This window comes from Passer montanus, unplaced genomic scaffold (genome assembly GCF_014805655.1).
Source record: "Passer montanus isolate IOZ18808 unplaced genomic scaffold, ASM1480565v1 scaffold25, whole genome shotgun sequence".
Lineage (NCBI taxonomy): Eukaryota > Metazoa > Chordata > Aves > Passeriformes > Passeridae > Passer > Passer montanus.
Genome location: NW_024367149.1, coordinates 10,548,963 through 10,574,791, shown reverse-complemented (window position 1 = coordinate 10,574,791; position 25,829 = coordinate 10,548,963). Strand labels below are relative to the sequence as shown.

Genomic DNA, 25,829 nt, shown 5'->3' with positions numbered 1-25,829 from the left:
AATTCCTAATCCTGTGATGGAGCTGCACACCTGAGAGGAAATTTTATTTGTGTTGTTTCCTCCATTTCCTTTCTCACTGTCCTGCCTTGGTTTTTTATCAAAAAGGCTTTTTAAATTTCTTTTTATACATGGTTTGACACAAGGAGTTTTAACATGTATTTGAAAACAATTTAAAATTGTTAATGAAGAGTTTACCAAAAAAAAGTTATAACTAACGCTTGCAACTACCCAATTTCTCCCTTAGATTTCAGAGAATTTCTACTTTGATTTAAACTCTGAGCAGATGAAGGGAATGCTTCGGCCTCATGTGCCCCCTGCTGCCATTTCCACCCTGGCCAGATCTGCCATCTTCTCTATCACCTACCCATCCCAAGATGTCTTTCTAGTAATAAAGGTAAGAAATGCCAGGGAAATTGAAATTATTGTGGTTTTTATTTAAAGTAAAACAGAAATTTTGTTCTCAGAAGTGTAAACAGTGCTGCTTTATTTCAAGTATTCTCACTTCAGTTCCTTTGTAACAACCAGTTCAGTGCACTGAAGCTGGGGAGAGCACAAAGGTTTCTTGATGATATAAATCAGTTTTCTGGGGCTTGACCTTGGTTTTCATATAAAGCAATGTGCTGACTCCTTAAAATGACAGATAAGTCAGTGATTTAAAAATATCTATTGATCTGGATCTCATTTCAAGAAGGATACACGCCCCTCAGCCAGATTTTCAGATGTATTTAGGGCAGAAATTGCCAAGAGAGTGAGATCCATAACTGAAATAAAATGCAGCATTGGTCCCTCCTGGGTTAAAGTAGACAAAAATAAAAGTTATTCTCTGTTCTCTCCTTTGGTTTCAGTGAATGCACAAATGTTGCTCGCTCAGGTGGGTGTTTGAGCCAAGATTTTTGGCTGGACTTTGGGTAAAAAATCATCCTGTGGTCAGAAGGGGAGTTCAGGACAGATTTGCAGTTCACAGGCAGTGTGAGGGGTCTGCAGAAATGCTTCTCACACAAGGACTCACCAGGCTGCAGCTCTTGTGGAAGAGTTTTCTCCTTCCTGGTGCTTGTTCAGTTTATTAATCCTTGTTCAGTTTATTAATATATGTCCTTAAAATGGTTCCTTTTCCCTTCTCAGCTGGAAAAAGTTTTACAGCAGGGAGATATTGGGGAGTGTGCAGAGCCTTACATGATTTTTAAAGAATCTGATGCAGCAAAGGTAAGGATTTCTTTGGTGTTTTGATAAAAAATTAAATGTATTTTCTTTTGCCTTGGATGGTTGATACTGTTCCTGTCTTTAAAAGGATCCATTTTTAATTAGGAATTAATCCCATTCTAAAGGCCAAAAAAGAGCCAAAGACCTTTGAGTCTTGATGCCTTTTTGGGGTGGACTAGTTAAAGGTCAGCAGATGCTGTGGCTGCCAGGGGAGATTTGTGGTTCCCATCAAACTCAGTCCTCTGTGATTCCCTGTCCCAAAGGGTCAAGGGAAGGCAGTCTTGGATGGGAATTTGCAGTAAAAAATGCAACTTTTCCACTGCTTTTGCAGCTTTAACCCCATCACTTCTGCCTGGTTCTAGAACCTCCAAAATGGTTCCTAATTTGGGGTGCAGGTGGGTTGGGCCAGGTGGAGATCAGAGGGTGATAATGAGGGCTGGGTGAAGGGCAGAGCAGAGGTTCCAGCCCTTCCTGTGGTCTCAGCCTCTCCATTTCCCAAAAATTTGGGTGATTTGTTCCTTTTAATCAACCTCTTAATAAATTATTTCCTCCCCAAAGCTCTAAAAATTCCTCTTTAACATGCAGAGCTATGGAAAAATCCTCTTTTATTCCCCTTTTTCCTTGACAAAATGAGTATGATAGTACTTATTTGAGGAGTGTTTTGAGTTTCCCACACAACTCCAGATGATCTGAGCACCTCCTGCATAAAATCACAATAGGAAAGGCCCTTTCAGCCTCCACAGGGGCAAATTCAGATTTTCTTGAAGGAACAGTGGGCAGATGAGCTCACTGGGGTTTGCCAGGCTATTCAGGAGGATAAAGAACATAAAAGACTGTTTTGACTGTCCTCTGGTGGCCTCTTTTGGGAAGCAGGAGTTGCATTTTCCCAACACTTGCTGCTCCTCCTCTGGAAGTGCTACAGAAACACAAATCATTGGGAGCTGGAAAAGACACCATCATTCCTCAGTGATTTTGCTGAATGAACCTTTGACCCTGTTCCTCTCCTTTTAACCTCCTGGACTGAATATTTTCTTCACAGAACAAGGAGAAGTTGGAAAAACTGAAGGGCCAGGCAGAGCAGTTTTGCCAAAGACTGGGGAAGTACCGGATGCCTTTTGCCTGGACAGCCATTCACCTCATGAACATTGTGAGCAGTGCTGGCAGCTTGGAAAGAGACTCCACAGAAGTTGAAGTTGGCACAGGAGGTACAGGACTTGGCATCTGCAGGAGGGAACGTGGGCAAATCCAGAGGTTTTGGTTCATATCCTGTAGCTGCTGTTGCTCCTTTTATTGCTTTCCTCCCCCTACCCTGATGGTCTGGGGTCATGGTTGAACTAAACATGAAAAGTCCATGATAACAAATGGATTTATCTTTCAAGGATTTTACTAGCAAACCATCTGTTATATTATTTAAAACCAGGCTTGTGAGACTGAGGGAGCATTACAGGCTGATGAACATTTTCCAAAGGAGTGGATTAATCTTTGCGAGCCACATAGCTCATCCGAAACTGCTCTTCAGCATCCCCAAAACTGCCAGCTTCATCATCTTTCAGAGCAAGGGAAATACATAAATCTCAGCATGATAAAGACTTCTATAACAGCAGGAAGGCACTGGGGTGAGGTGGCTGGGAGGGGAGCAGGAGTCAGCTGTGCTCCACAGCCTCCCAATGCCTGGAGTGGGAGCATCACCCCCTCTCTGTCACCTATGGCATCATTCCCTCCTGCTCTAAGGGAAGGAGTTCTTCCTTCCCCAGGAATCCTGCTTGGGACCAAAGCAGGCTCTTGGACTGTAGTTTTTCTGCTTTATTTTTAATTCCTTCTCACTGCTGTGTCTTGCAGAACGTAAAGGGTCGTGGTCGGAGCGGCGGAATTCCAGCATCGTCGGGAGGAGATCCCTGGAGAGGACCACGAGTGGGGACGAGGCCTGCAACCTGAGCAGCTTCAGGCCAGCCACGCTGACAGTGACCAACTTCTTCAAACAGGTCTGGCAGGGCAAGGGCTCACCCAGGAGTTATTTCTTGGACAGAAGGATTGGGTGGTGTGAGGTCACTGCGTGATTAATTTGGGATTAATTTGGGATTAATTTGATTTCTGCTCCCCAGTCGCAGGGAGACTTGGAGCAGCATTCAGTTTATGTCATTTATCAATTACCATGGAATAACAGACTGGTTTGGGTTGGAAGGGAGATTAAAGCCCATCCAGTGCCATCCCTGCCATGGCAGGGGCACCTCCCACTGTCCCAGGTGCTCCAGCCTGGCCTTGGGCACTGCCAGGGATCCAGGGGCAGCCACAGCTGCTCTGGGCACCTGTGCCAGGGCCTGCCCACCCTCCCAGGGAACATTTTCTCCCTAATATCAAATCTAAACCTTCTCTAAGTTATATATTACATAATATTTATATAGTATATTAATTCTGCTAGAGGTGAATGCAATTCCTCAGAGTGATTTAAGGTTGACATCAGATCCCTGGACACATCCAGGGATCCCTGAGGAGAACAAAGCATTCTGCTTGTGGTGCTGCTTTGCTGAGTGGCAGCTCCTCCTCACCAGAGCTTGGGATTTTCCTGAGCCGTGGAACACATGAATAAAGGGAACAAATTTTTTAGTTAAGCTTAGCAAAAAGTAATGAGCTGAAAATTTTCTAAAATTTGCCTAATGTCACATCTAGTTAAAGAAAAACTGGTCTCTAAGTTAGTAATGATTTACAAACGCATGTATTTATTTACTTTGTTGAGGTTATTTTTACTTTGAAGCAGCTCATTTTATTTAATTGGTTCTTTAAAAACTGCCAAACATTAATTTAAGATTTTAAATTTCATATTATTTATTATCTTCCTTTTCTCCTGTTCAGTATATTTAATTGAACACTACCCAGTATTTTTCTTATTCCATTCGCTTCTTTTTTTTTTCTTTTTTATAGTGTGATTTCTTACCTTTAAAATCAGGTGTCTTCTGCTTTTGGGTGGCAGAGTCCCATTTTCTGAAATACTTCCAAAATTGGCAAAACTCTGAGCTGTTAGAATGGGCATGAGGAAGACTGACAACAGACTCCTTGCCCTTCCTACTTTTCCTGGAAAATAAGTCTGTTCTGGGCTCATCCCAAAGGAAGGGCAGAGGAGAAGGAATGAGGATCACCTCCTGAATGACAGATTCTTTTTCTAACTATTACACTTGCTAAAAAATGGGTATTTTTGGGAAACCTTTTAGCAGCCATTTCCAGTTTGGAAAAAGATAATATTGATGGGGAGAGAAAAGGCTTTCAATTAAAAGTTCCTGCAGCTGTCAGGGTGATTAATAAGGGACGAAGGCAGGGGAAGGGATGGAGAAGTGAAGTGTAATTTAACGCGTTAATGGTAACACCTTGTCCTGGGAAGGGCCAGTTGGCTGTCAGAGGGAAGAGCCTGTGGGGTGAGAGGCTTTGTTCGCTCTGGCAGCCCTGGAGGGGAGTTTGGGTAAGCAAATGTTGCACCCTGAGCAGGAGGGGGATCGCCTGAGCGATGAGGACCTGTACAAGTTCCTGGCTGACATGAGACGTCCCTCGTCGGTGCTGCGCAGGCTCAGGCCCATCACAGGTACCAGCTGTCATTGTCTCTGCTTTCTGATGAGGGCATGGCACCACCACGGGGCTGGGAACCATTTACTGCCCACACAAACATCAGCCTCACAGGCTGGGAGGTTTTAAAGGAGCAAGCTGTTGGCCATAGCTCAAAGTAGTCACAAGTTCTTTGTTACAAGGCAATAAATAAGTTTCTAATCCAATGGCCACAAGGTGTATTTTGCTTTTCTAACCTATCACCTTTACTCACTTCTACTGCACTGAAGTACTTACTCCTACTTTTACCCAGTGGGCTACTATCTGTACACACAGATGCTTCTATTATAACTTCTCAACTCTTTGCTTTCTCTGTACAACCACACCCCTGCATTATAAACCCTTCACCATCTTATCAATACAGTTTCTTACTTAAGGCACATTCTTTCCTACAACTATAGAAACGTAAGTCCATGAATTTTCCATTTAATGTCTGTGTGTTGTAGCTTCACATCAATCCAAGCTTCTCCCAAGGCTGCAAGGACACAGAATCAAGCTGTGTCAAGGGAAATATAGGCTGGATATCAGGAAAAAGTTTTTTACAGAAAGGGTGATAAAGTTCTGGAATGGTTTGTCTGGGGAGGTGGTGGAGTCACCATCCCTGGATGTGTTTAAAAACTGACTGGATGTGGCACTGGGTGCCAGGGTTTAGCACAACTGTGCTTTTAAAAATTAATTTCCATTTATTAATGAATAAAACCCTTTTCTTCTTGCAGCTCAGTTGAAGATAGACATATCTCCAGCTCCAGAGAACCCCCACTACTGTCTAACCCCAGAGCTGCTGCAGGTCAAGCTTTACCCAGACAGCAGAGTCAGACCCACCAGAGAAATCCTGGAGTTCCCTGCCAGGGATGTCTACGTTCCAAACACCACATACAGGTCAGAGTTTGGAAATTCATTTCACTTTCCAGGGCCTGGGACTGGCAAGTGTAGAAATTCCTCCCTTATCAGCAGACTTGTTGCAAAATTTGGTTGATGGGCAGAGGTGCTGTGCCAGAGGCATGGGAAGGGCTCAGGCTGACACAGCAGGCAAGGCTCAGCTGGGGAGGGACAGACAGGTTTGCATCAAACTTGGCTGTGAATAAGAACACAGGAGAGGTTTCTCCATTTCTCCATTGTGTTAAATTATTTTCAGTTTTATGTAGGTTTTTTTCCTTTGCTAAAGTCACTATTCTCCTATTGGTTTATGTCACTTTCAATGACTTTTTTTTCTTTAAAGCAAGGGTTAGAAATATTGAAAATGCATAATCTCTTTGTTCATATTTCCATTTTGGTTTCCAGGCAATTTCTTTGTTTACAATACTTGACAAAAAATCCTCTGAATCGCTGAAAATTAGGAAATTTTTCTAAATATCTTGGGAAACAATAATCTTTCTATAACACAATCCAGGCTGGGACCAGATTTCTTTACATTATGTACCATTATTAATTTAAAGCTTTTTCACAGTATCTTTGAAGACATTACATGGCTGGGTGGAATTGTCTTCATCGGCTGAGTAATTTCACCAACTTAGCAAATCCTTTATTTAAATTTAGATACAAAACAGGTTTTTATAAATCAAAGCTTGCAAGAAGGGTTTAGTCGAGTTCCATATCCTGTATTTTGAAAAGTCTCAGCCATTTATTTGTTTGTCTATTTATTTATTGGACAGGTAATTTAACATTACAGTAAACCAGTACAAATAAGCAACACTGCATGATCTCATCTCTGTTACAAACCCATGAGAAGGAAAAGGATTTTTTTGCAGCATTTCTGTAATTGACACATTCTGTTCATGGGGTTTCACTCTGACAAATGGCAACCAAAACCATTTCCTGTGCTGAGATAAAAAACCCGCACTGTACAAGGGTTGGGGAAGATAAACAAGTCAATATGACTCAGGGAACTGCAGGACTGGGGTTTTGTCAGTCTGCACTTCCAGGCCCAGCCCAAGGCTGTCACTCCGTGTTCTGCAGCTGAAGTTCAACATGTGAGTGTCCCCAGGAGCTGGACCAGCCCTGTCCCATGGGTTGTGCCTGCTGGGTTTGTGGGGTGGCACCCTTGACCCCATTGGAGCAGCTGTTCCCTAAGTGAAAAGTGTTTTGGTGTGTGCTCACTTGGTTGTTTGTTTAATTCCTTAGCTGGTTGGACTGAAAGGTCACAAAGGCTTGGCTCTGATTCATTTCAGGTGAGGAGAGCAGATCTCTTCCTCCTTTCAGTGAAGTTTGGCTCCTCACTTGCAGTGAGCAGCCCCAGCTGTGCAGGTGCCCTGTGGGATCTGTGGGATCCCGAGGAGCAGGATCTGCTCTGCCCCCTGTGTGTGACACACCTGCAGAGCTCCACAGAGCACGGATTTGCCTCAGCTGCACTCCTGGGAAAACTGTCTGGAAATACCCAGTGCCCTAAAACGAGGAATTACCCATCTTTAATTTGCTCCTAAAACATTCCACAACAAAAACATGAACCAAACATTCAGTTAGTTACTTCAAGAAACAAAATTTCTTTTTGTTCCCCCTAAATGTTTTCCATAGGGTTTTGCCAGCCCTTTGTTACCAGAAAACACTTTTTGTTTTCCCTACTACACAACCCAGAAGGGAATGCACAGCCTGAAAACCCATTCCCCCAAACAATATTATCCAATATGTGACAGGTTGGCTTCTAGGCATTAGAATTGCCCTGTGGGGAAGGAAAAGCTCCACAAAAAGTTGCAGCATGTTGACATTGGGGCTTGAAGGAATGACAATACTCACCAGACATTTTGTAAGACCATCTCAGATGCCTCAGGTTTATGTTTTGGAGAAATTCCATGCAGGGCATGGATTGGGACATGGCATCTGTTGGTAAACACAGCATCAAGTCCTTTGGTGTGGTGAAGTTCATTGTGCTTGTTCTGAGTTAAAATGCAGCAGGTTGAGCACTCAGTCAAAGCTTTTCAAGTCTGTTGGGTGGATCATTATTTTGGTTGACTTGAGCAGGTAGTATCTTCCTTTCTTAGGCTTCCAGTACAAACCTTTTCCTCTGTCCAGCCTTCCCCTGGACCTTGGCGTGACGTAGTTCCCGTTCAGGTTGGTTTCCTCACACTCACTGTGCCACCAGCCTCCTGAGGAGAAACGTGGCCATGTCAGTCTGTGGCAGAGCAAACAGCTCCTCCTTGCAACACAGAGCTGCTTTAGACCCTAAATTCCAGCTAAACTGGCATCTACCCAGGATTCCCAAATCACTGATTTGTTTGGGTTGGGAAAGTCCTCTAAAGTCACAGAGTGCAGCCATTCCCCAGCACTGCCAAGGCCACCACTGACCCATGTCCCCAAAGGCCACACCTGTCTGGATTTTAAATCCCTCCAGGGATGGGGACTCCACCACCCTGGCAGCTGTGCCAGGGCTGGAGAACCTTTTCCATGAAGAAACTTTCCCTCTAATCAATTTAAGTCTCCTCTGGTGTCACTTGGGGCCGTTCCCTCTGCTCCTGTCCCTGTTCCCTGGAGCACAGCCCTGTCCCCTCCTGGCAGGAGCTGTGCAGAGCCACAAGGGCCCCTGAGCCTCCTTTGCTCCAGGCTCAGCCCCTTCCCAGCTCCCTCAGCTGCTCCAGACCCTTCTCAGCCCCATTCCCTTCCCTGCACATGCTCCAGCCCCTCAATATCCTTGTCCTGAGGGGCCCTTCCCTGGACATCAGATGCCCCTCTTGGCATTCTTTCAGGCATCCATAATTTTCAAGAATGTCTAGGATGATGTACAAAGTGTTTGATGCATGGAGCAGGTGGCTGGAGGACAATTTTGTATCCTGTGCTTTAATCATTTAATTGCTCCTTCAGTTGTTTGCTTTCTGCTATAAACTGGCAAACATAAAAGCTTTGTAAATCAGAGATTTACAAAGAGTTTAAGGGTTCTTAATTAAGAACCCTTTAACCAAATTATCTCCAAGGAGAAATGGCCTCAGCCTTGTATCTCTTGCTCTTTTGAGAGTGATTATATTGTGTATATATGACAAGCAGCTAAAATCTGCCTTTGAATGGAAACTCACTCATTATTAGCTTTTGGGTTGTAGCCTAAATGGAGTTAGAAGTCAGTTTGTCTTTAAATTTTTTGCAAAAAGGGATCAAACAACCCAGCCCGGGGCTGTCACACCAGGCCAGGCATCAGAGGAGGAACAGCCCTTTGCTTCAGAGTTTGGAATCTCATCCTGGGGTTATTTCAGCCTGTGCTGCCTGTTCTGTTTCTGGTGTTGGTTGTTTGCACAGGAGGGCAGGATTAGGTGGGATATTGGGAAGAAATTCTTCCCTGTGAGTGTGGTGAGGGGCTGGCAGAGGTTGTCTGGAGAGACTGTGATTCCCCATCCCTGGATGTGTCCAAGGCCAGGCTGGATGGGGCTTGGAGCAACCTGGGATAGTGGAAAATGTCAGGGTTGAAACAGAATTCACAGAATCACTCAAGATCACTCCCCTGAGACTCCTTTTCTCCCGGGGAGCACCCCAGGATGAGCTCTGAGCTCCCAGCCCTGCCCTCCAGGGTGCAGTGCGGGTGGGGCAGAGCAGCTGCCGTGCCCTGGGCCGTACCTGGGTGGCTCTGGGGACAGCTGGAGCTGCTGGCCGTGTCCCCGGTGGAGAAGCGCAGCTGGGCGTGCTCGGGCAGCGCGTTGGGAATGCTCCCCGACATCCTGGACAGCTGCAGGGTGAAGTTGGTGCTGGGGCCCCCCAGGCTGAAGCTGTACTCGATGTGCCTCCTGTTCCCTCTCCAGTCCTGCAGCTCGATCCGCAGCAGGTAATTCCCCTGCTGGGTGATGGAGTAGATCTTCTTCAGGCCCAGCCAGAATTCCTCTGCAAACGTGGAGGGAAGAGATGGTTTTAGGGATAGCCTGCAGGTAGTGTGTGTGAAAATACAGTATTTAAAAGGCTTTATTAATTGCTTTAATTAAATCAGTGATTTGAGTCTTGGGGACTGTTGATCTTTGCAGAGGTCTGCTGCTACATTCTTTTTGTTTACCTCTGCTTAATTGCACACTGATGATCAATAAAAGCAAGAGTTCTAAATGAACTGGAGCTTCCCCCTTTAAGTTTCCCACCTCGTGTGGAACTCTGAGAGGGAGCTGGAGACATTTAAGAGGTGTGTAATTGGAATGTGTGACAAATGAAGCCAGTGACATACATAAAACCTAATGGCAATTGTTGCATTTTGGGAGGAAAGAGCTGCAGAACCAAATTGGGGTTTCAACACCCTCCTGTACAAAGGGAATTTTTCTTTTGCTGGAATCTCTGATCATTAGTTTAATTGGTTTCATATATTATATTCATTAAGTAGCTTATTATCAGTGCAGGTAATTGCCACATGTACAAAGTGGGGCTGAATGTGAGTGCCAGGCACACAGCTGGCATTTAAAGCCATAGAGCACAAGATGCTTGAAGAAAATACTCCCTAATTTCCAGGTTAGGAGCTGTAACCTGGTTTATTTTATCACCTCAGAAGGTGCAGCAGAGCACGGAGGAGGACATAGCTGAGGAAAATACTCCCTAATTTCCAGGTTAGGAGCTGTAACCTGGTTTATTTTATCACCTCAGAGCACTGAGGAGGACATAGCTGAAAGCAGTGAAATTCTCTGTAAGACCCAACACTGCAAACATTTGGCTGCATCTTGGTGCAGTATTTGGGAACTGGGAGACCAATCAAGGAGCCACTAAAGCATCCAGCAGGATCAGATAAACTTCACAGCTGGAAGTCTGCCTCAGCTGGGAGCTCCTGTCCCAAAGCTGAGGAACAGCAGCTCTTTATTATAAAAGATGTGGAAATAAGTAAATATTGCTGCTCACCTTGGCAAGGTTTAGATCTGTGCTATGGTTAGAAAGTCAGACTGTTTCCCAAACAAGAGGTCACTCATCTCATACAAGAAAAACAAGAAGAAGATTCTGGATGAGGAGGCTGTTGGGCAGCACTTGGTGCTACAAATTCTTTGGAGTTGATGATTAACAGGGGAACGTGGGTGTTTCCTCACCCTATCCAGCCATGGAGGGGATTGGCCACGCTGGAGAAGCCTGAGGTGTTTGCTCTGGGGAGCACACGCAGCCTTGGGCTCTCCTGAGGCTGGAAAAATTGATGTGGTTTTAGGGGTAACAGGATTGCAGGAAGGCAGAGAAAGTAGTGACAGCAACTTTGTGAGGGTCTGCCTTTGTGTGTATTTGAAATGCTTTGGGAGATGCTTTTATAAGGAGAGAAATCGTGATGAAGTAGTGTTTAAAGCATTCTGACCTTGATTCAGTTTCTAAACATACATTTGAAGGGATGTCTTTGAGAATTTCACGAGTTATGTGTTCTAGTAAGCACTTCCTGCTATTTCCAATAAATCAGTCAGCTGCTATTTGCAGGTTTAGTCTGCTTTTCTTTCCATAAGAAGATTCAGCTTCTCAAATCAATTGATACACATAAAAAAAGGAATATTTACCATTGAGGTCACCAAAACCATTTGTGTAGGCATCCCAAGTTTGGTTGAAATCCAGCGATCCATCTACTCTCTTCTGGATAACAGTCCAGGATGTGCCTGTGAAAAGGGGAAATAAGTCACAGCTTGGCCTTGGCCTCATTCCCTGTCCCTGAGTGTGCTTTGGGCTGCTCTCATTTTGGGGTAGAATGAGTTAATTGAGGTCTTGATGAAGGGAATTCAAATGAGCCCAACTGGAGAGAGCCCAGGACCCTTCAAGTGTCCTTGGCCACACAAGGGTGGCTCCTCTCACAGAATTATTCTGTTGGGCTGCCTTAACTGGGTTTCACTTGTTTATGAGGGCTGAGAGACAGAGAAATTGATAAAGAGGAGATAAGAGGAGCCCCAGACATTGGCTCAGAGTGCTGATAGTGGCTGGCTGCTGGCACAGCTCCGGGGCAGGGCCGAGGTGCTGGGGCTGTGTCCAGGCTGCAGCTCCAGGGGGGTCTTCCCTGAGCCCAGGTCATGACACCCTCACTTCAGCTGCTCCAGCAAATGTCAGCAAAGGAGCTTTGTGCAGAGGGCAGCCCTGGGAGTTGTGTTTGCACATCCAGACACGTGAGGTGGCCCCACATGTTCCCCAGCTCTCTGAGGCATGGGAAGGGATGTGGGGCAGGCACAGAGCAGCTCTGGGGGGTGCAGAGGAACCAGGGAAGGAGGGAACGGGCTAAGCTGTGGGTGATTCCGCTGACAAAAGGAACAAATTTGGGTTCCTTAGGAAGGTGACATGGCACTTGTGTTCCTAGCTGCTGAGCCATCCAAATATGGCACAGGAATCCTGTCCCAGGACTCACTTCTCAAGGTGTTTGGCTCAGTCTAAAGTACAGCCTGTTAAAGAACAAAATTTTACTTTTGTAAAAGCAAATTGTTTGCTTTTCTTTGGGAAATGCATTCATGGTTGCCCTGTAATGGGTTTTATAATGACCATTTTCATTGCCTAGCTAAAGGGGTTTGGAATTTGGGTATCCTTAATTTATGTCACACGACTGAATGTCCTTTCCTCAGTATAAACAAGAGGGGAGTAAAGGATGAGAGCAGTGATAAGGTATTTCAGGATATGGGAAACCTGATTTAGAGCAGACAGGCCACTAAGAGAAGTCAAGAGGATACATAGATCATAAGTTTTGGTGTGCTTTGGGAGAAGACAAAGTTGTTTGCTTAGAGGAAGATATTTCTGTGAAAATTAGACTGTTGCTGGCACAACGCTTACCAAATTTCATTTCACAGTAGACATTGAAAGCTTCTGAGCCATTGGGCTGAATGGTGTAGACCCCACTGGCCTGCACCCCGCTGTGGTAGAGGGCAGTGCAGTCAGCAGCAGCAGCACCTGGGGAGCAAACAGCCTGTTAGAAATCCTGCTTGGGCTGTGCTGAGCTGAGGGCAGAGAAAAAAATGGGAATGGTCATACTGGTAATTCCATTTTGCAATAAACATCATGGCACGGGCAGACTGCTTTGGGCATAGTAGTGCAGCTGCCAAGGTGTGCATAGGTTGTATTTTTTAAGTTAGGCAGGGTTTTAGTTTGGAGCATTTTGGAAAGTTTCTAAGGCCTAAGACTAGACTCTGGCAAATGGGCTTTCCTACCCCTTGTAAAGATCCTAGTAAATACCATGCTCACTGCAACACTTCATCAGTGCTTTCAACTTCAAAGAAAGGACTCCTAAATGTTATAATTAGCCAGTGTGAAGGAAATGAGTTCTCTGTTCAGGTTCCACAAGATAGGCATGGGTGAAAGCATGGTCACAGCATGTTTACAAGAGGGGAATGGATCCTGTTACTGGGTTTTTGGACATTGTTCCTGTGTGTCACCCCAGAGACAAGTACAGCTGGAGTGGGGCTAAATAGATAATGACATTTTTTCCAAAGAAGGAAATCTAATTCCTTCCCACAGCCCAGTGTATAACATGAAAAAATTCTCCTTTTAGTCGTTGGCTCCTACAAAGCAATCCAGGGCTGTCCCAGGGGGTGGTGGGAAGGCAGCACATGCTGTGGTCACATCTCAGGGATGGGGTCTCACCATCAGCTCTGTATGTCCCAGCCGTGGGCCTGTGCACAGCAGAGGGGATGGGCTCTGCTTCCTGCTGCTCCCCCAGGAAGGAATTCTCCAGCAGCTCCAGCAGCTCGATGTGGTTTAGCTGGAAGAGCCATAATTACACTGTTAACTTCCCAAGGCTCTGGAATGATGAGTTTCATGGACCAAGACAATGTCATGCAGAGAATAATTTTTCTGGAGAGTGTAGCCCTGTGGAATACCCAATTTACCACATAAAAATAACTGCAGCTCCACGTGGGTGGATTTCAGGTGTGGGATTGCTGTGCCACTGCTCTGACAGGGGGAATTCATGAGGGGGGGAAATGACCCCTTCTCTTGTGGTGCACCTTAATGGGCAAACAGATTTAACTTATTTAATAATAATTTTTAATGGGCAAACAGGTTAGCTTATTTCCTCAGGTGACATAACTTAGACAAATAATACCAACAGCTGAGGAGGACAGAACCCACAGTTCCTTAGGCTGAAATGCATTTTCCTCTCAGAACAAATTAAACCTGATCGTGCTGGTTGTGCTGTATTACAGTGATACATGTTGGACTTCCACTCTGGAAGTGGATTTTGGAAATTAAGAAGGAGGTAGAGAGCAATGAGACTTCCAGACCAAGGGAAGAGCAATAACGTGATAGATAATAAGAGGAAAAAAAACAACCCAAATGAGCAGTCAGAAATGCAGCAGCCTGGTGTTGAGAGACAAGGTCTCAAAGCTGCACTGCAGCCTCTCCCAAAACAGGTAGCTCAGAATGGTCCCCACCTTCCTCTGCACCCCAAACTCAACAAGGGGAGCCTGCCCCCAGGGTGGGAGCCTCAGCTCCCTCAGTGTCAGGAGAGATGGAAGGATGAGCAGGGGTGGTTCCTGTACCTTGTCCTCCAGCTCCAGGATCTGGTTGTGCTGCCTGTCCAGCTGCACGTGCTGGTCCTCCACGATTCTCAGCAGCTGCTTGATGTCGTTGTCCTGCTGCTCCACAAAGGCCTGGGCACAGGGAGGGGAGGATGGAGGAGGGTTAGGAGCAGCAGAAGACCTTCTGCAGTGGTGCTGCCTCTGTAACTCTTGTCCTGGGGCCAGTTTTGAGAGGCACAAACCACTGAACGTTCCCTTCCTTTTCCAGAAAATCCTAGAATATCCCTAGCTGCAAGGGGCCCACTAGGATCATCAAAGTCCATCTCCAAGGGTTTACCTACTTTGCCTCTAAATTGAAACATTTCTTTGCTTCTGGAGCAAACACCCATTTTTTGGAGATAAACTACTGGCAGCTTTATAGACTCTTTTTAAATGGCTGTTTTCCTTCCCTTTTCACATCCAGAACAATTATGTTCTGTGGAATCGGCCCTTGATTCAAACTAGATATATGGCACTGATCAAAAAAGGGAAAAATTCCCAGCATTTAGAGTATCAGCTTGGGATTTCAGAGATCAGGATTCATCTTTTTGCTTTGACACAAACATCCAGTATTTTCCCATACAAAATGCTTAGCCTTTTTATACTTATGCAAAATACAGTTGATATTTCCTTTTCTATAGAAAGCCTTATAACCACCTAACTGCTTGCATGATTAGCATATTAATTTTATTAATACCTGTAGGGTTCTTTGGTTCTGGAGGTCCTACAGGTGCTATACATGCACCTCTCAAAGGTTTAAGCTCCTTTTTTCTACACTGAGCAGGCAGTGTAGAAAATTCCTACTGGATTGATTTGGGATAAGTTGGTGATGTCCAAACCCATGGGCTTGAGAATCTTATAATTTTCCTGATTGCAAAACTCTTTTATCATTATGATGACAAAATTCCTTACAATCGATTTGCAAATCAATACTGAAAATAATACAGAGCTTTATAATTTCACAATTTTTTCACTGATTTCTCTGGAGAATTTTACTGCAAAATTAACATTGTGTCAGAGTAAGAGAGTGATTTTTTTAAGGTTATTACAGTGATTTCTTTCTCAAGAAATCAGACTAGTACTCCAGTGAGGAGCAAGGGGAAGCATGAGCTTCTGTTGCACAATTACTGATGATGGCATTGCAGTGTATTTTGGCTCAGTGTGTCAGGGCCTTTCACAAGTCACTTACTTTGAGTGAAGAAATTTCTTTTGTCTCTTGCACCGAAGGCTGGAAAATGGCCAGTTTGGTGACCTTGTCCTCCAGTCCCCACACTTGCTCCTGCAGCTGGATTTTGTTTTGGATGAGGTCTTCAATCTTCAGGTTCATCTCCTGGGAGAGGTTCTTTATCTCCTCGTTGTTGATTTGCAGCCTGGCCGTGGTTTGCCGGAGCTGTTCTTCTTCCTCCTTGATTTCGCTGGTTTGCAGGGAGAGCTCGTAAAAGGACCTGTCAAAAATGTAGAGTTTCTGAAAGATGTCATTCATCTGCCCCTTGGTCTTGTGCACAAAGTCTTTGAGGCCGTGCCCCAGCTGGAGGAGCCCATTGGCCAAGATTCGGACATCGTCCAACATCGCAAATCTCGATTTCGTTTCGGGAGATCCGGCCGAACCCACGGAGAAAAAATCCTTGTCAGCTGCAGCTGGGAGAGCCAGGGGGGCCAGGAATAGTAAAACTGGAATGATCTTCATGTTTGCTGCTCTTGGCTCTCTTTGCTCAGGATGCAGAGGCTTTCCCCAGTGACAGCTCGTGCTCTGTGGCTGTTCTGGGTTGCAGAACTTGATCTATTTATACTCCTCTTCATTTTAGGAGAGGCAGAGCAGCGGGTTGATCATTAAGCTGTGTGTGTTTGAACGAGTGTAACCCCTCCTGAATGTAGGTTGGTACCTGGGAAGATAAAATTGAGAGACGGGCACGTTGCTGATTAAACTGGTTCTGAACTTTTCCATCTGCCAGGCCTTCTGGTGTAAGATGTTATTGATGACACGGTGTTTTTCACACAGCTCTTTTTAATAGGTTAATTGTGGGTCATAATCTTGGTGAGGGCTTAAATTGCTCCTTGTTTGTGTTGTTTGGTTCCCTTTAGTGCCTCAGGAGTGTGAAAGGATTTTACCATGTTTAAGAGTGCTGGATGTTCAGGTTGTGAAGCTCCTTGATGAGCTGTGGAAGGGCAAAATATTCCCAGATGATTCACACAACTTGATTTTCATCTCAGGCCGTTTTCTGATGTAACTCATTGTGCTGCAGTGGATTTACTTGTCATCGAGCCCAGATTAAGTGAGAAAGAGGGAATTAGGTCCAGAGATTGCCTGGATGTGATTCTGCTGTGTTAAGGTTTGTGCAGTAATTTACACCATATAAAACTTATTTTTTAAGAGCTGCTTTGCAGAGGTGGGTGAGATAAATAATAACTCACTTGCATTTCTCACCTTAGCATTCTTTTTGCTGTTTAAGATTCACACTGCATACAGAAAGGCTGCAAGTGCTCTGAAATAAATGCCCAGTTCTGCAGTGGGTCTCTGCATGGAAACATGGGGTTTTTGGTAGTGTGAGTCAAAGGTATTTCTCTTTCTGGACTCATTCATAGCAATCCAAGAAATCAAAATCAAACATTGCGCAATGTGCTTTGGAGAGTTTTCAGGTTTTTGCTAAATTCTTGTATGTTTAGAAATTCTTCCCCTGGACTTTTTGTTGTGTTGTTGATGTACATGTGCACATATGATATGAAGCATCCATAGAAAAAAATGTTTAAAAAATGAAATTTTTACCACATATGTTGAATTTTTTGTGTGCTCAGGGGTTGGTAATACACAGATAACCTTCCCATCCACAAATAAGTACTGTGAAAGTATTTTAGATCTCACATTAATTGCTGGGGAATATTTTGTGGCAGTCTGGTTGGGATGAGAGTTACTGGGAGTACCTGGAGTATGGAAAAAGAGCAGAAGCAGGGAGATGATCAGGCCCAGCTCCGGGCAGAATAGGGATTCCTTCAAAAAAACAATTTTGAATTGTTTCTCTGGCATCTGACACAGGGATTTTGGGCTGCAAAACTTGAAGAACTGGTTATAAAATTGAAAAAAAAAACAAACCCAAAACAAATGTATAGACATTCTTCAGTCCACTTCACAGTACTTAAGTGGCTCTGGTTTTATGTGGTTTCAAATGAATCATTTTCTTTTTTAACTATTTAATGCAAGAAAACTTTCTGGTTTATTTTGAATTCTTCCTAACCCCATCACCTCCCAAAAATCTTTCTTCTTGTCTTAGTCTTCAGAAAAATATAGGGAGTTACTGAAGAAATAGCAATTACCAAACAACTGGGATCAGACATTCTGCCAGGTTTCTACAGCTTATGTCCCATGTGCTGCCTGTGCTGCTCAGGCAGACACTACCTGTGGGAAAGGTTTGTTTTCCAAAGGGAAAAGGCAGCCAAAGGCCTGATGTCAAATATTAATGAAGCACTAATTAGCTGCCAAGCACGTCTCCATATTAATGCCAAGGCCATGAAGTCAGGCAGTGCTAAACTCACTACAGAGCACCCCTAGATGTCACAACAGTCCCAGAGTCCAGAAGAAAAGTGGGACACAGAAAAGCAGAGAGGAGGAAAGCTTCTGGCATGACTAAACCATAAAATTCAAGAGCTTTGGAAACCCTGAGAGGGAATCCTGCCTCTGAGAGTTGTCAGGAAAAGATGTATGGAACAAACATGATCCTGAAGATCTTTCATGCACCTGGGTGACCCTGATTATATGGGCTTTAAATGTTTTTTATAGTAGGAATAAAGCAAAGGGAAAGGTCTCTGGGTTTTACTGAAAAGGGAAATTTTCATAATAAGAAAATTCATTCATAGAATTTTGATTGTAAGAGTTAGGAGCAGCTCTTAATGTTTTAATACCTTTGTGAAGGATTTTGCAAAATGGCTGCAATGATATTATATAAATATTTAGAGGAGTGCCTGGTGCCATTATTTCCATGGCTTGGGAAGCCTTTGCTCTTTAGCAATTTATTTCATGGAAGTAGAAGTACTTTTGAGATCTGTTTGAGATAATAGGATAAGCATTGCATATATTTGGCGTGGCATTTTAATAAAAGCTCCAAACACAAGCCCTTTAAAACTCCTGCCTGAAACTTTGATTGATCAAAATCAAGACATTTATAATGTTCCTGTCATTTTTTCAGCCATCAGTCCCTTTCCATGGCTGTGTTTAGACAGGAAGATGTGAGGTTTTTAATGATGTGGGGTAGAAGAGAGGCTGGGAGAGCTGGGGATGGAGAAGAGAAGGCTTTAGGAAGAACTTAGAGCTCCTTCCAGTGCCTAAAGGGGCTCCAGGAGAGGGACTTGGGACAATGGGCTGGAGGTGATGGTTTTAACCTGAAAGAGAGTGGGTCTATATGAGATTAGATACTGGGAATAAATTAATTTCTGTGTGGGTGGTGAGGCCCTGACACAGTTTGTCCAGAGCAGCTGTGGCTGCCCCATCCCAGGAAGTGTCCAAGGACAGGTGGGACAGGATTTGGAGCAGTTTGGGACAGTGGAACGTGCCCCTGGACATGGCAGGGGGTGGAATGATGTGATCTTTACATCCCTTCCAGCCCAAACCAGGGTTCCAACCTGACTTGACCAGTGCTAAGGTCAAGCAGGATTTTTCCATTTGGGATCACATTCTGATTTGCCAGCTGGGCATTTTTTCCCCTTTTTCTATGTAAGTTTTTCACAAAGGGAAGATGCCTGTAATGGGAGGCTGCCTGAACAGGGGGAACATCCCCTGTCCCCCGTTGCAGTGGGATCTGTGCATCTCAAATCCCATAAGAGCTTCTTCCCAGTGAAATGCCCTTTAATGAGGGCTTGAAAAGCAGTGGAGAGGGAACAACCTTCCCCCTATCCTCAGCATAAATCAATCCTTTGCATAAGCCTGCCTTTAATATAGGGATCCTGTAGCCTGGCTTCACAAATACCTTAAATCTTTCTCTTAAGCACTAATAATACTTAATAAAACTTTTATGAGCAAGGTACATTTTAGAGTAAATTTTCATATCCATTTTCATTTTAAAAGAACATCAAGCAGCAAATGTATTCATGGCAGAACAAAGTAATTTAGGAGAGTCACAAAAATGGCCCTGGCCCCCTCTGAAATAGTAGGAGAGCGTTGATTTGGCAAAGTGACCAGTGGGGATGGGATTCCAAAACTTAATTCACCATGAAGGACTTGAGAGGGAAGAAATTCCCACTTGCCTGCTAAGCTTATTCCTCTGCCTGCAGGGGTGAAGCAGAGCCTGGTTCATGAGGCTGCCCCAAATGTCCCTGGAGCTGGACTGCTCCTGGGGAATTCCTTAGGATCAGCATTGGCTGTGGCTGTGTAGGTGGGACTGTTTGGGGAGCAGATGGAATTGCCATCAGAACCAAGGCCTTGGGTGGGATTCATTGGCCAAAATCTTGTCATTAGTGCCATTTCAGGCAGCCAAGGGCAGCCTCCCTCTGCAGCTGCTGCTCCAGGAGTGTGTCCCACCAGTGCAGGTGTTTTGGAAGCTCCTGGCATCTAAAAGGCACCAGGTACCTTCCCTGAGTTACTGCCCTCCTGAGAATCCAAAAAAGACTCTTTTTGATACCAACCTCCTGCTGCCAGCACTCGACAGCAGCTGTTTTATTACACCTTAAAAGTTGTCCTGCTGTGCTCCTCACTTCACTTCTGAGCCCATCTGGCATCTGTTGTCTCTGTGGGATAAGGAACAGTTGGAAACCACTCACAAATTGTGTTCAGACCCACGGAACAGTTCCCAGAGGGAAGGGAACCTCTTTTTCCTCTTGCCTCACAAGCCAGGCTGTTAGTTCTGCAGTGTTTGGGCAGAATTCAGCGTGCCAGTCCTTCATCCCTGGGAGCTGGAGGCAGCTCTTGAAGCCCTCCCTGAGCTCCCATGGAACCATCCCTGCTGGATCCCCTGGCTGGAGCTGCAGGAGCCAGGCTGGCCAAGGAGGATGGTGCTGGTGTGCTGGGCAGGGCTGTGTGGGAGGTGGAATGGGGATTTCCAGGCTGGCTTTTTAAAATATGTGTAACAATTCATACATTTAGACTTGTTTGGCAGCAAAAGAACATTCATTTCCTCTAAATAACTGAGTGTTGAGGTGGAACAGTCTGTGAGGGATGTTGCTTTTTTTTTTTTGTCTTTACAAGAACATCAAGGAGCTTTGTGTAGATCTAAATTACTTGCGCAAAGGACAGGTAGGGGTTTGTAGTGGACAGTTTTGCTGATGAAGTGTGAATCCAACTTTCACCTTGTTGGCAAGGGCCCAGCAGGGCTCGGAGGACAGAAAATACTGCAGAATTTTACATCTCTCATGGCTATTAAAGTAATCAGAGACTTGGAGAATGGGACTGGAAGGGGTTTCCAGGATGTGTCCCCTGCCCAGCGAAGGTTGAGGTTGTTTTTAAACCCAGCTGGAGAGTGTCTGCCTCACCTGTCCTGAGAAACCACCAGAAAATGGAGGTTTCACACCCTCCAAGGCAATTTGTTCTACTGCTTAAACTCTCCTTACAGCCAGAAAATTTTCCCTTGTGCCTCACCTAAATCTCCTGTGCTGCAATTTCCTCCCATTATGTCCTGCCACATTCCCTGTGGATGTGATGAGCACTGTATTACTTCAAATTTTGAAACAGTTCTTTAGCTACCTGGGAGTGTTGTCATTACCTGAAGCTACATGTATCCATTTAGTTTAATCCATTCTCAGAGCAGAAATGTAACCTGAAGTTATCCTGATGTCAGGAGATTTAAAAAAGAAAAGAAAAAAAAAGGGACAGGCCACAAGAAGGAAGGTGTTTAACAGAAACCAGCTGCTCTATGTTGAGCAAATAAAGTATATAAAGTAGAAGTAAATAAAGGTTTTCTTTCCACTTGAACTTCTCAGATTGTAGAATCATTGGGAAATTTTTAGATGGAGTTTCCAAGTACCCTTCCAAACAAGAACTGTTTCGAAATATGATGAGAGTTTAAGAATGTGTCTTGATGTCTGAAATAAGGGGTCAGTCATTACCAAAGACAAATTGTTTGTCTGGGTGTGCACTGCATCTGAGAGAAGAGAAAATGTCAACCCCTTCACTGTGATCCTTTCCACAGAGGTTTAAATAACAGCGTTAATGAAGGTGTGACCCCTCTCATCACCTGCTGCCTTTGTCTCTTGCAGGAACCTCCTTTACGTGTATCCACAGAGCCTTAACTTCGCCAACCGCCAGGGATCTGCCAGGAATATCACAGTGAAAGTGCAGTTCATGTATGGAGAGGATCCCAGCAATGCCATGCCGGTGAGGGGGGCTCCGTGGGAAGGGCAGAGCACTGCTGGCAGGCAGGAAACCCCTGCCTGAAAACCTCACTGAAATGCATTTCAAAAGAACGAGTACAGAGGAATAGAAAATGGTATTTCAGAGCAAAGAGTGCATTTGTGTAGAGTTTGTGAGGTAACAGTAGATCAGCAGGAATTTTAACGTGTGATTATTGATTGTAAGGGTGGCGAGGCCCTGGCAGAGGTTGTCCAGAGAGATTCTCCATCCTTGGAAGTGTCCAAGGCCAGGTTGGATGGGGCTTGGAGCAACCTGGGCTAGTGGAAGCTGTCCCTGTCTCATTCCTGAGATGGGATTTAAATTCCCATCCAACCCAACCCATTCTGGGATTCTGTGTTTGCAGCAGACACTGCTCATGGTTGGAATAGAAGCTTTGTTTCCATGACAAGAATGAAAGGTGACAGCTTTGCTCAGGGCCAGCAGTGATCCCCACTCAGAGAGGATCTGTGCAGGGGTGGTTCCAGGGCAGTTCTTCTGCCATGTCTGTGTCCATGTGTCACTGGAGTTGTTGAAATTGTGCCTTTTCAGTGACTGAGTGAAGTGCTGCTTGTAAGTGAAGGGGCAGGGAGCAAGCTGGAACGGGTGCACAATAAGTGGAGCTCTAAATGTTTCCGCAGGATTATGGAACAAATTCTTGGCACAGTTTTAAAGCAGTTCTGTGTTTCTTTTCCCCTTTTTGCAGGTCATCTTTGGCAAATCCAGCTGTCCTGAGTTTTCCAAGGAAGCGTACACAGCCGTGGTGTATCACAACAGGTAAAACACAGTGTGGAAGTGCAGTTACTCACCAGTGACTGATGTTAATTATTTAACAATCAGTGTCTGGACAGCACTCACAGTGACTGCAGTGCCAGTTGATGCTGTCCTTAGAGTTTTGTGACAACTGGGAGACGGAGTCTTTGTTTGCTGTGGTACAGATCAACTTTGTGTGATCCTGAGCACGTAGCCCAGCTCAGCAGATGCTCCAAGTACAGCTCCAGTCAGCAGTCATGAAGATTTACGTTCCAAACTCACAGGAGCAGGTGCCCCTGTTGTTTTCTTGGAGCCTTTTAGACATTAGGTGCAGATTGGAGCTACTTGGTCCTGAAAATAATTCCCTTGCAGCTGGGGTGAGTGGTGCTGAATCCAGCAGGAACGTTTTCCTGGCTTTGCAGCTGTGCCAGGGAGAGATGTTCCAGGGAGAGATGTTCCTGGGGAGATTCCTGTCCTGCAGGTTGGGCTTGTGGCAGTGTCCACATTGAGACAGGAGTTTATTGCTCATATGGTTCAGAGTGCCTGTGTGAGGAGAGGGCTGCTGCCCATTTTTTTGTGGATTATAAGTTTTCCCAGTCCTTTGTGATCAGAAAGTGAGCTTTAATCCTTTGGGATAGCCCATACACTCCCTTCCCTGCAGATCCTTTAACTCAAAGGGTTCACTCAAGCACAAGGTAGCAAACCACTGTGGGTGACTCAGCTGAGGCTCTGCTCTCTGCACAGATCTCCTGATTTTCACGAGGAAATCAAGATTAAGCTTCCAGCCACTTTGACAGACCACCACCACCTGCTTTTTACTTTCTACCACGTCAGTTGCCAGCAAAAACAAAACACACCCCTGGAGACTCCAGTCGGCTACACCGTGAGTGTCTTTCCATCCTTGCATTTTTCAGCACAGGATTCATTCAAATGCACTCGCTGGCTCTTTGTTTAGCATCCCTGTGAACTCACATCCCGTTGCAGACCTTGGGAAATTGGCAAAAGCTCAAAGAAAGCCTGAAGAAATGTGTGTGTTGTTGTTTTCTTCTCTTTGCAGTGGATCCCCATGCTGCAGAATGGCCGGTTAAAGACGGGTCAGTTCTGTCTCCCTGTGTCCCTGGAAAAGCCACCACAGGCTTATTCAGTGCTTTCTCCAGAGGTGAGCTGAGCCTGCCTGCTGAAAACCAGCAGAATACATGTGAGAAAAAATGAGAGGATGTATGTGTACACATCTCTGTGTGTGCATTTATTTATTTCTTAAAAACTGTTAAATTTAGACAGAGTTTTAGTGTTTGTGTGCAGCTATGTGTGTGTGATCTGACCAAAATGAATGAATTTGTAATTAGCAGAGCCTAAGTTCTGCTCTCTGTCACATCCTCTCTCATTCTTCCTCAACCTGCAGGTTCCTCTCCCTGGGATGAAGTGGGTGGACAACCACAAAGGGGTTTTCAATGTGGAAGTTGTTGCTGTGTCATCCCTCCACACTCAGGTGGGTGTCAAGAGCAGTCACTGGAATAAAATAATCTTCTGACAGTTGAAACACTGTCAGAGTTGATGCTGTGAAGGGTGTAACAATCCCTTGTAGTGAAATTACAATCTCATTTTCAGTTCTGAGCCAGCACACCTGTTTTTCCACATTCTGCTGTGAGTATATTTGAGAAGTTCTGCTTAAAAAGATGAGTGGTTTGGCCTTAATTCACAGGGGGGTGAATGGCCAACAGTGCTGTCAGCCTGTTGTGTTTGATACAACAGCTCTGACACAGCCCAGGCAAATAATGTTTTCTTGTTCTTGTTTTCTTTTTCTTGTTTTCTTGTTTTTTTGTTCTTGTTTTCTTGTTCTTCTCTTTCCCCTCCTCCTCTTTTGCTTCCTCCCTGTATTTTCCCTCTGTCTGCCTTTGATCTGAAAATAAAGATGACACTCATTTTGTTTAATCATTTCAGCTTTTGTTTTATTAATTCCCACTGTGTCATTTTGATGGGGTGTGTGTATTTGTGCTGTAAGTAGTAATGTGATTTTTGTCTGGTTTGTCTAAGAATACACAGTCTGTGGGTCTTCTAGTTTTGCCTTGGTAACTTTGAAAGTAGAATTAGAATTAAATATGGACAGATCTCTCAAAGATGTTCAGTTTCTGTTAATTTTGTGAGATTAAATGGCCAGATAGAAAAATGAGGGTGAGAACCCATCCATGAGACACAAATCCATAGAAAATGAAGATATTTTGGGGATTCTTGCTGATTATTGGCTTTTTGCTTGTTGTAGGACCCTTACCTTGACAAGTTCTTTGCACTTGTCCATGCTCTGGATGAGCACATGTTCCCTGTGCGAATAGGAGACATGAGAATTATGGAGAACAACTTGGAAAATGAACTGAAGAGCAGCATTTCAGCTTTAAATTCCTCTCAACTGGAGCCGGTAGTGCGATTTCTTCATCTCCTGCTTGACAAACTGATCCTTCTGGTAGTAAGACCTCCTGTCATTGCAGGCCAAATAGGTATTTTATTTAAGTTTTATAGAGAATTACATAGCTGAAAGTTTGACACTTCCAATTTTATCATATTTATGTAGAAGTAAAAAAGTCCATTTTTATGCTGTATTTTAGTGCCACTAATATACCAAGTGTCTCCCAAATAAAACATGCTGGCATCCAGATCTGGGGTGATATACACAGGAGCAATATTTAATATTTAATGGAAGGCTTCTAAGAAGAACTGGGAATTTGGTGTCCAAATTGAGCCACGAGAAAAGGAATCTGATTTTCCTGAATGTTCAGCATGTTATTAGCACTGGAGCTTGTTGAGGTGTCTCCATCCTGACAGAAAGTAGGGGTTTCAACCTTACTGGTCACCTTGGAAAATCTGGAAGTAGGAAAATACAGATGCTGCATGTTCCTGTTGTGGATCTGATACTGCCAGCATGAATAATCCCTTCTTTTGCTCCCTGTGAAGGGCTAAGCTCTGGCAGTACAAAAAAACTCAAGTTTAAGTCAGGATTAGATCCTTAATATTTAAAATAGCAGTTTTTGCTGGTTTTTTTTAATAGGAAACCTGAGTTTGGACATGGTGGAATATAAGGATCTAAGACTGCTTCAAAAATATTTTTGAAAGTATTTTCTTAGTTGTATAAATTATTTATTTAAACTTTATGGGAAAGAATTTAGCTGCATTTTTATTTTATATTTTAATGTTCTTTCACTCTTTGAGTGTTCTGTATTGGTTTAGTTGGTTTGTATGGAATATTATGGACATTAGTGACTGGATTTATTTAAAATAAGATTTTCATTCTCTAGCTACTATCTTCTTCATCCTTAATTTTTCTAGAATATCTCCTTCAGTCTGTGTGTAGTTTTTTGTGCTCATTTTCAGAGCAGGTTTTTTCCCTCAACAGAATGAAATTGTTCATTTGATACAGTTTGTATTTTGGCTAAGACTTAAATAGAGGAAATAATTAACTGAGAAAAGCATGATAAATATCCAAAGGGTATTATTCATCAATTAAACAAGGACTTGCTCTTGTTACCATTGCACTTGATGACCACAGTTGGGCTGGTTCCAGAAACGGAGCCTAAATGAATTAAATTTATTATTAATAAAAGTGGCAGCTG

The 25,829-nt window shown here is 44.2% G+C and overlaps 2 protein-coding genes across 2 annotated transcripts in view; one reads left to right on the top strand and one right to left on the bottom strand.

Moving 5' to 3' along the window:
* DOCK7 (dedicator of cytokinesis 7) overlaps nt 1-25,829 on the top strand; it is a 91,783-nt gene that overhangs the window by 24,763 nt on the left and 41,191 nt on the right. The window contains exons 9-20 of the mRNA XM_039711825.1: nt 245-394; nt 1,123-1,203; nt 2,240-2,405; nt 3,040-3,182; nt 4,678-4,771; nt 5,508-5,670; nt 21,345-21,462; nt 22,181-22,251; nt 22,972-23,110; nt 23,285-23,386; nt 23,630-23,716; nt 24,488-24,719. Coding sequence (XP_039567759.1) covers nt 245-394; nt 1,123-1,203; nt 2,240-2,405; nt 3,040-3,182; nt 4,678-4,771; nt 5,508-5,670; nt 21,345-21,462; nt 22,181-22,251; nt 22,972-23,110; nt 23,285-23,386; nt 23,630-23,716; nt 24,488-24,719 — 1,546 coding nt within the window. The remainder of the gene's footprint in view (nt 1-244; nt 395-1,122; nt 1,204-2,239; nt 2,406-3,039; nt 3,183-4,677; nt 4,772-5,507; nt 5,671-21,344; nt 21,463-22,180; nt 22,252-22,971; nt 23,111-23,284; nt 23,387-23,629; nt 23,717-24,487; nt 24,720-25,829) is intronic.
* Nucleotides 6,416-15,922, bottom strand: ANGPTL3 (angiopoietin like 3). The gene is made up of 7 exons (XM_039711388.1): nt 15,358-15,922; nt 14,151-14,261; nt 13,255-13,372; nt 12,448-12,564; nt 11,202-11,297; nt 9,325-9,585; nt 6,416-7,871 (listed from the first exon to the last, which is right to left on the bottom strand). Exons 1-7 carry the CDS (start codon nt 15,853-15,855, stop codon nt 7,690-7,692), a joined length of 1,383 nt encoding a protein of 460 aa, XP_039567322.1. The 5' UTR covers nt 15,856-15,922; the 3' UTR covers nt 6,416-7,689.